The 10,164-nt window shown below is 41.1% G+C and overlaps 1 protein-coding gene across 1 annotated transcript in view; it reads right to left on the bottom strand.

Annotated features, from left to right (window-relative positions):
* Positions 1 to 2,483: 2,483 nt before the first annotated feature.
* Positions 2,484 to 10,164, bottom strand: part of VIT (vitrin) — a 1,751,009-nt gene continuing 1,743,328 nt past the window's right edge. The window contains exon 20 of the mRNA XM_085611942.1: positions 2,484 to 3,361. Coding sequence (XP_085468068.1) covers positions 3,183 to 3,361 — 179 coding nt within the window. The 3' untranslated portion in view covers positions 2,484 to 3,182. The remainder of the gene's footprint in view (positions 3,362 to 10,164) is intronic.

Raw genomic sequence — 10,164 nt, 5'->3', positions numbered from 1 at the left:
ATTTTTCATAGTGCAAAATTATATTTTTATAAAGCAGCTTTTTATTTCATTCGCAGCTTGGAAACCAAGAGTGTATGTTACGCTGCGGTTTCATATGTACAACTAGCGATTAAAAGAAGGAAAGCAAATTTGCATCTTGAGGCCTTACAAAATAAAACTATATAGTACATATATTTACAGTATGATTGTAATATTACAAGCCCTCTATTACCTCCAAACTGATCAAAAATATCATATGCTGCTATTCATATGCACTTTATTGTTCATCCACAATGCAAACCATACCACTATAAAGCTGCTACTTTCTACTCTCTATGCACTTTTTTGCCTAGTTTATGGTAGAACACTATACCCTTATAAAGCTGCATCTAATCCTTTAAGGTTTGGAAAATGAGAGAATAAATTATACTTTGGTCCCTCCCGAATAACTAGTGATCAAAAGAAGGAACCCCAAAGCATACTCCGAGGTCTTATCACATTAAATTAAAATATGTTACATATTTTACAGGACAATATTAATTTGGCTACGCCCTATCTTATTCTTGGATCGACTTAAAAACACTATATGCTGCTACCTATATGTAGTTCTCCTCTTATTCTTATGGTACTTTATTGAAACTGTTTTTAAAAAAAAAATGTATATACCACTTTTAATCTTGTCAATTTTAAATTGTGAAAGTAATATCTACTGTATTTGTTCGATATGTATATTTTTTAGATTATTTTTATGGTTGTGATTTAACCGAATAAAGCTTAATTAAATTGAACTGTGTCTGTGTCTTCTGTGTAGCTATCAACCTTCTTTCAAATACCCTGTACTCGTTTTCCTCAATCTTCTCAGCTGTATTCGAAGGTTCATGATCATGGCTTTCTGTCAGGGACCAAATCACCTTTATAGTGCATTTTTCCTCTGCAAGGTTTCTCAGCATTAATGTTGGAGAGTTTAGTTCTTTTGAGTCCTTACTCTCCCGCCTTCTATATGCAACATCTGGTTCACTCAGACTGACGACAGATGGGGAGGACCATTTTCAGGTCAAGGATGATGCAGGAATTTGATGGTTTCTAGTGCCTTAATGTCCAAGTTCTTCTTGGGGCCCCTAAAAGGACACAATGTGGATGTGTTGAATGCCAACAGAGCTTGTTGAAGTATCTTGCAATCCCACATGGCTGGGATCAAAATGTCCAAATGTCACGCAGTTTCAGGATGATATAACTGAAGGTCTTTAATATGTGGAGAGAAAAAAAGTATGGATGCGGGGGTTGGGGTTCTGGTGGAGAGGCCTCTGCTCTCTTCAAAGAGCCTCTTTATTCTCTTTGGTTGTTTTCCAACACCAATAAAATGGCTACATTTCATCGTGTCATGATTTGGCTTGTAAAGCTGTTGGGCGGGGCCATATGCAATTTAGATTAATCGATCCATCTTTGTTCTGCTGTTATTTTCTTAGTCACGTTGGCCTTGATTTGTTTAGGGGTTCAATAGGGGTATACACGGCCATGTTGTTAAGGGATGAATAACTTTTCCCCACGTTGGACCTAAACTGTCCCTTTCCTAGGACATTTGGAAGGACTACTTACCAGCCAACAGATCTTTATTACCTCTTTGGTCTTCACACTTTCCTAAGGGGTCTGAGCTTAGCTCCCTCTCAGTTAGATGGTATATGGAGTGAACCTTAATGTATAGTTGTGGCACTTGTTTCGAAGATCTTAAGAAACAAAATGAAATTATGAAGTTCATTATAGAATAAGACATCCAACAATGAATGATTAACTCTGTATGTGTCCGAGATTTGGGCACCATTTTTAGAATCATTGTTGTAATTACATCAAGCGTCAACATTAGCCCTCTTAGGGAGCTGCCCAATCACAGAGTTCAACAAATTATACTCTTTCTATGTGTGCTGCAGAATACAGCACACATAGAAAGAGGAGGACGGGAGGAGAAATCGAGATATTTGTCCTCGTTACACCGCCCCTGGGTATGTGTAAGATTTTGGTGCATCCATAGGTTTACAAGTTCTTGTATATCTGGGGATGCGTCAAAATCTATGGGTGTTGTGTGGGAACACCCATGCAATGCTAATGGAACGCTTTCCTAGGGCAGAGAACGCAGCGCAGCAATTTGCACTGCATTGCGTTACCCCAGATTTGTCAAGCCACTCAGAGCCACGCAAAGTGGCTTTGTATGGCTTCAAAAAACTGGCTTAGAGGTTTGCCTCACGCATGTACCACGTTGCATGGTGCAAACGTGATGCAACCCTTTTGTAAATAAGCTGCATAATATTTACTCTGACAATATATCTGCATTTTAAAAATGATCTCATGGGCAGTGCTAATGAGGATCTTGAAGGATGCACGAAGTTAGGGATGCCTGCATGCATACTATTTATTAGTTGAAGTGCTGAAATTGTGGCTTTTTAAAATTCAGAATATTCCAGAAATGTCGATAACTCCTTGGAGGATTAAAAAGAAAGACAACGTTGAACTTTTATAATAAAATCAATTATTTAAATACATGTAACTCGTGATACATTATTATACAGAATGAGCTGGTAAACTAACGGCTAAAAAGATACGTACCCTAAAATACATTTGACTTGTCATTGAGTTCAAGCTCGGTCTTTTGGCAGAGCTGCAGTACAGGGTTATGATAGCAAATACAATATCACTAGTGCAGGGTGTCACTTGTAAAGTGAACAATACAAACATAAAATCCTAAAAATATATACTTAAGTGAAACAAAAGGAAATTGATGGGTCTTGAAGAAAATAAGAATTTTGGTAACTAGGTGAAGAAAAGCACCAGAAACACACCTCGAAATTACAGTTTTTGGGGATGTTTACATTTTTCTTCAAGTTTTCGTTTATACCGAAGTGTTGTTCAGGGCAGGACTTTTTTTTATAAACGGCAATTGTAATACCTATATTTTTCATTACACACATAGTGATGAAAGCTACACGTGCATTTCAGCATGGCTGCACCACCAAAAATGTCAATGATACTCTAAACTAGAATACGAAAAAAAAAGTCAGCCTTTCTTAATTGTAAAATGCAGTTAAGTAATAATGCCATTATACATTGAGTGAATTCCATGTGAAACATTTGATGTATCAACAATGTAACTTATTTCATCCAATAAACCACGAATTAAGCTTCTTTATAAATCGTTTGTATCTTGGTTCATATTAATTTCTCGGCTGTGAGTTGAACTCGGTGCAAATGTTTTGTATGATCTTGCCAACATATTTGTAGAGGCTATCAAACTCATCCACAAAGAAGGAGTGCTCTTTATATGGGTCTGTTGCAATGGACTGTAGTTCATCTTGGGCTGCCCAGGCAATTCCAATAGCATAAGCAATGACCCCTGAAAAACAACCAGAGTTCAATCGTTAATGTTAAAAACTTCTTTTTGCACTCTTTAACGTTTACAAAAATGTTTACTTTTGTAGAAATATCAAATGTAGGTAAAAAACTCATTGGTAAAGACAAAAGGTGTGGTTTGAATGAGCTAAAACATTAAACACAGGCATGCAAAGACACACATTCAGAAAAGGTGTTGGTATGCGTTTGTGAATTATCTATTTATATATAAATTTGCAATTTAAGTAATTGCAAAATTTGTGATTACTTAAATTGCGAATGCATGATGCAATTTTAAATTGTGATTTTGCAATTAGGGATCGCAAATTACCATCAATTTCAAGTTGATGGGAATTTGCGAAATTTGCCGTAAAACCAAACCTGACTGCTGCCACTGATATAGGGGACTCCAATCCCCAGAAGGCTCTGCACACCGCGCCAGGAGGCACCGACGCTGTTGCTCGTGCCCACGGGCCATACAAAAGACCTCGCGGCACCCGCTTCGCTGGGCGCGTGCGGGCGCGCTGTGCGAAGCCTGGGCCAAGGGTGGGCCCGTCTGACCCCGTCAGAGCCCGGAGGAGGCCGGGCAGGACCACGGCATTGATGTTTTGGATTAGCGATTGGTTTATCCTGGCAGCTGACTAATTTACAAGAACTATTTACCAAACGGACTGGGTGAGACTCATAAAGTAAAGCTATTAATTATATGTTTGTGTATTGAGGGGGTTTAGTATGAGTAAGCACAAATCCCAAACAGGGCAGGGGGTCGCTGGGACATTAGATGCCTTTCTCTCTTGGGCAGAAACAGTTCTGATACATAAAATCGCTCTGAGCGTAGGCTGTCCCTAGAGCCGATAGCAGGATTACCGCGGCACCATAATAATACGTCAGAGCAACCAATTTTAGTACCTGGAGAAGCAGCCGAAATTGACCTGTTAACCTCAGTAGAGGAAGGCTCACCAGTTTTAGTGGCCCAAGTACCGACAAACGACTCGCAGGAAATACTAAATCTACCTACAAAGTCAAATGTCCTGACAAGGGGCCAAAAAGGAAAGATTAGCCATGGGAAAGGGACAGACCCCCATCAAAAAAAAGAAGGGGGCAGGGAACATCAACTACCCATAAGCCGGCCCCCCCCTAGGCATAAAGGCCAAGAGTTGGTGCTGGAGAAGGGAGCGGTTCCTCAACCACAGGAGTGCCCCCTGCCCCCACCTGAAAATATAGTAGCTGGGGGGGTTCAAAGCATGAGTCAGCTGGATTTCTGGGCAAAACTGGAGGGCACAATAACAGCCATAATTAGACCCATGATAACTAAGTTGTCCTCTATTGAGGAAAGGTTGCTTAGTCTGGAAGGGGTAGTCAAACGCTCATTAATACCCTCGCAGTCTGTAGTGCAAAAAATGGGTGAGCTTGAGGAGGTAGGTAGCGGAGGAAGTAGAGCCGGGTCAACAGAAATTCATTGCCAGTGACCCCCTGCTCCGAGAGTGCCACAGAACTCGCATGCGCCGCACACTCTACTTACAACCAATTTTGAGATGAGAGCTGGGGTACAGACTGATATTAATGCATCTCCCCAACAGAGACGCTAGGCTTCCTTAGCTCCTGGTCAGCTTGAGAGCAGAAGGGAGGAGGGTACTGTAGACGTGCATGCACAGGTTAAGTAGATGAACTGGGGTGAAAATTCTAACAAGTCAAATACTGTGAGACAGAATGGTAATAATCCAGCGAAACAAAACATGGAGGGAAGTTTTATATCTGAGCCAAGGCAGTTGCATCTCTCCCTGCAAGCTACCCCTTACACCATTGTTCTTACTAACATACCTAGACTTCCTCGTGGAGAACTTGAGCACTGGTCCACTCTGAAGAACAGGGCGTTACACTTTTTGACAACAGAGACAGGGTATGCAGAAATATTGTTCTCAGAAGTTAAGATGATACGCCATATTCCGTGGGTTGGAGGCTCTCCTAAATCATTGACAGGGGATTGTGTTGTGATTTCCTTTAGGTCCCCAGATCTTGTGAAGAGTATTCTAGACGGGACCGGTCACTATCCGGTCAGGAGGGGCGGGATAAGCGTGGTTCCCCTAGGCTTTTTCTATCACCCTGCAATGGCCCCCCAGTTTGTGCCAATGATAGAGAACATTAGAGGTGCCCGTCAACAGAGATTTGGTATCCCAACATCGAATTTCTTTGAGCCCCTCTATGGTATGGAAGGGGTAGATTGACTGGAGCCATCTGCTGACATAGCTGGAGATTGGGGCGAGCAAAGTAAATCTAGCCGTCTGGACCCATCCTCACAGGTTGAGTTGCACCCGCGAGTGGATTTAGCGGGGGTTATATCTCTCAAAAGAACAGAGGAACACATAGTTGTGAGTTACCACCATGGGAACTTAGCCCCAGTACCAGAACAGAATGAGGAGAATAATGGTCTGCTAGTGCCGCAAGGTTCAGATGTTATTATTGAAGTAGGATCGACTTCCATTAATTTGTTGTCAAGCAGATTGCTACTACTACTTCTGTTGTCATGTGGAATATCTCAGGCTTATGCTCAAAGATACAGAATCCTGTTTGGGTTGGTTTCATAGAGAATATAGATATCCTCTGTCTGCAGGAGACTTGGGCAATAGAACCCATCCGTATAAATGGTTTCAGGACATATCACACTCAGGCAGTGAAGGCTTTGGGAGGAAGGCCAAAAGGTGGCATAAGTAATTATATCTCTAACAAAATACCCCGAAGCAATATCTACTTTCATGAGAGGGATTGTTATTATCATCTGGTAGAATTGGTATTAAATGCAACTAATCGCCTTATATTGATTAATTTATATAATAATGCTCCCCAAGATGCCTTAGGAGCAGTGGAAAAGAATATTATCAAGGTTTCCAAAGGTTTATGCACCGTGGAAGGTAAAGATACGATGTTTTTATTGATGGGAGATTTTAATTGTACCCAATGTAACTATACTGATGACAGAATGTGTGGTTTATCCATTGGTCAGGATTATAGTACCCATTTTATACACTCTAAAGCGGGGATTTATTTAACAAACTTAGCTTCGGTATGGATCTCACCTATGCCAATGAATTGCTGGCTACACCTCACTGTATGCCCCCCACTTTCAATGGGAGAGGGTTTGAAACAACAATTGATTTCATATTGACCTCACGCCCTCATGTGCACTTGGTCGCTGCCTTTGAAGTGGGTGATAATGCTATAAGCGATCACTTCCCTTTCTCCATAAACCTTAATTTACCCATTCGTAGATCCAAAAAGTCCACAAAACCTACCTCATTGCTGCTGAATGTAGTATTGGGAAAAACTAATGGTTATACACTAAAATGGGATAAGGTGGATGCGGATCTGGTGAACAAAAATGTGCTAGTGAATTGCTAGTCCACTCTGGATATTTGCCTGGGTGAGGCTGTATCTGAAGTTGCAATTGTTCATTCCTTTAATGATATCACGAGGGAGGTAAAAAACCTGTTAACAGTGCAACAAAGGAACAGATTAACATCTCCTGGGTGGATTAATGGAAAATGTACCAGGGCCTATGCTAGCTTAAAGAAGGAATTGCATAAACAACCAAGATCACCGTCTAAATTTAGGTAAACAAGGTCAGATTATAGAGAGGAAATAAAAGAAAGAAAGCAAACACTGAGAAACGAAGCCTGGGATTCCCTAAACAATGCGGCCCAGCAGAAAGACTCCGCTGCATTTTGGAAGGTCTTGAGGACCCCCTTGTTATCTTCTAGTAGTAGACCTTCTGTTGAAATAGCAATTGCAGAAGAAAAGTGGATCAGCTGCTGGAGCAGGGTTTTCTATTGAAATTTATTGAGATTTAAACTCCAGTTTATGTTATATGTCATGATTAAAATTACTGATAATTAATTGATAATTATTCATTTTGTTAAAAGTCTTGATTAATCAACATTACTAATGAGAGAATTACACGCGGGAATGCGTTTATGTTGCTTAATTAATACGTGAACTAAATTGGTGAGCAAATTAAATAAGTGTCGCAAAAAGTGTTATTTGTTTCGCGTTTGCGCTTTTAAATAACGTGCTCTAATGCTTCTTTGTGTTGCAGACGGCTAGATAATTACATACACATAAGGGTATTAGTGGGTATTAACACTGTATAATCATTACGATGTATTAACGTTGTTTTGTATTTCTTTTAATTAAGATGGTCCGTTTTGGCCTAAACCAAGATGGCCGATATTTACAGCCTGCACTCGAGTGATTGAAATTTGACAAGAGGCCTCGCTGAACATGGTTGGAAGTCACCTGACCACAGCCTCTGTCTGAATTAAAAGTTTCTGTGAGGACAGCAGCTCCAGGCTCGCTGCCAATTGCCCTTGGAGAAGAATAAAGTCACAATGAACTCTGATAAACTTGTGGTGGCTTCACTATGGTTCCGAGGAAAAGCATTCATGAATGTATCGTTTCTCTAGCTTGAGTTTCCTTCTTCCGTGTTTTTATTTTTGTGATTTTTCTGAGCGGAGGTTTTCTAAATGTTGCCAGTCAACATCCTTTCCTGCTCGCTCTGCTTAGCGGCTCAACGGACGTTTAAAGTTTGTTTGTTACTTTTATTTTGTAAGTTTCACTATAAATAATGTTAGACTAGAGAGGGTCTAAGGCCACTTCTTCCCGAACCTATGCTCGAGAGGATCGACGCTGATTGAGAGTTTACTGAGAGACCTGTCCTGACCCAAATGACATTTAGCTAGAATAGGTAACTATGAGAATAATGATTTCACTATTGATTGACTTTCTTTTGAACTAATTTAGATAAAAGATGATCTTTGTTTGAATTCCAGTGTCGGGTGGTTATTTCCTTGTCATTTATTGAGTTTCAAATGTATTTCCTATGTTTTAAATCATGACTCAGGACAATTTCTTTAAGGTCGCATTGACCTCACTTTAGATGCAGATTGGTTTAGGTTTCTCTCAAATATTCAGTGTGGATAGAGTAATAGAATGAATGTTAGTGTAATGGGCCCTAGCGTATGAAGAGTGTATGTGCGTGCGACTGTGAATTTACTCTGTCCGTGGAAGTAGGGAGAATTTATATGCTCCGATCTGCAGCAGTTTCCTGGTAGCAGTATGATGGTTAAGATTATTGTCTTGATCTGATAGATTGCTTGTACATAGGCTTTTGGATTCATTGATTTATTGATTGATGGTGATATATGTACTAATACTATATGTTGAGGTCGTCGTATTGAGTTCTATGTAGTGTGTACGGCTTCTGGAACGTGGGGAGCTGGTGACAGTTCCGTAGTAGGGCAGAGGGAAGTGAGTGCTGCTCTCGAGAAAGACGGGATTGTTGGCCCTGTACATATGCGGGGGAAAAACGTGTGACAATTGGAGTTGCCCGTCACATTGTCTGGGTTCGGAATCAGTGACATCGTCGTGTGTTACTATTAGAAGACATATTTTCAGTATAAAAGGAGTGCGTATGGTAGTGAAGGTTATCTGTGAAACTCTGGTCTTAAGTCCCAGGGATCCGTAAGGTTCGCCGTTAAAGCTTATCGCTGGAGAAGTAATAGGTATTCTCTGAGCTTGTCTGAAGGACTGGGCAGAGGTAAGCGCTGCTTGGTTAACGTGTGTTATAATTCTGTAGTGGGACAGACTGTTCGCTGTTCTCGGGAAAGGCAGGATTCTGTGTGGATGTGCTACATTTTCTGGTGTGAAAGTGCGTGAATGTATGAGCATTTAATTGATTGTGAGACTCTTTGGAGCAGTCCTAGAGGAAACAGTTAATGGATGCATGTTAGAAGGGCAGAGTAGAGGGATGTGCTACTGTGTCAATGGAACTAATAATTCCGTAGTGGAGCAGAGGTAAGCGCTGTTCTAGAGAAAAGCGGGATTCTTGTGAGAAAGGATTTTCTTTACTATTCTGTGGTTAGCGAAGCAGACAATGGAGATGTTTATATGTTGTAACTAATAGATTTTGTAGAATCTGAAACGAAGTCTACTGAAAAGGCTTTGTAAAGGAGGGGTAGACGAGTGACAGGAGACAGAGCAGAAGCGTCTGCAGCGACTACTGACGTCATACAGACCGCGCTGTGATTGGGCAGTGGATTAGAACAGTGCTCGCGCTGGGATTGGTGCGTTGGTGTGAGCCGCGCAGGGATTGGAAGGAGTACAGGGTGACGTAGACGCTCCAGGATTGGTGCGTTAGTGTGAGTCGCGCTGTTATTGGACAAAAGATCGTACAGTTGCGGAAAGGACTAGAGGGTTGTAGTAAACGCGAAAATGTATTATCAACCGGAGGAAAAGAAAAAGAAATCCTTGTTCGGTAAAATTAAAAGATGGTTCGACAAGGATAAAAACATAATAACTAGAGAAGGTGAATTGCTACCTCCGACGAGAACTCCTGCATCCTTCATGGTTGCGAAATATGGGTATCATACCTGTATATGGTTAGACAACTGGGCTAAGTACACTAAGGAAGATGGTGTTTTAGCGTTCCCGGAACATGGTTCATTTAATCTGGCCGTGTTAAGAAATTTACGGGAAAAAATGATGTGTCTAGAGCCTAGACCAAGGCCGACACAGTTCGAGGCGTTGGTGGAATGGGAAGATGAGGTGCATGAGCGAGAAAAGCAGAGGAGTGGAGGCAATTATAGGTATATGTTCGGGAGGAAATATGATCGTGAAACTCATCATGATCGAATGAGGAGATGGCGAGATGCTAGTATGTCAGAGGGATTATATCCTATGAGAACTGTTGAAGAAGCGGAAGGGAGGAAAGGTGCAGAAAAGGTGCCTGATACAGAAGTGAGAAGTTATGGGGCT

This window comes from Triturus cristatus, chromosome 6, assembly GCF_964204655.1.
Source record: "Triturus cristatus chromosome 6, aTriCri1.1, whole genome shotgun sequence".
NCBI lineage: Eukaryota > Metazoa > Chordata > Amphibia > Caudata > Salamandridae > Triturus > Triturus cristatus.
Note: the sequence above shows the minus strand (reverse complement) of the source record. Positions and strands in the feature narration are given on the sequence as shown.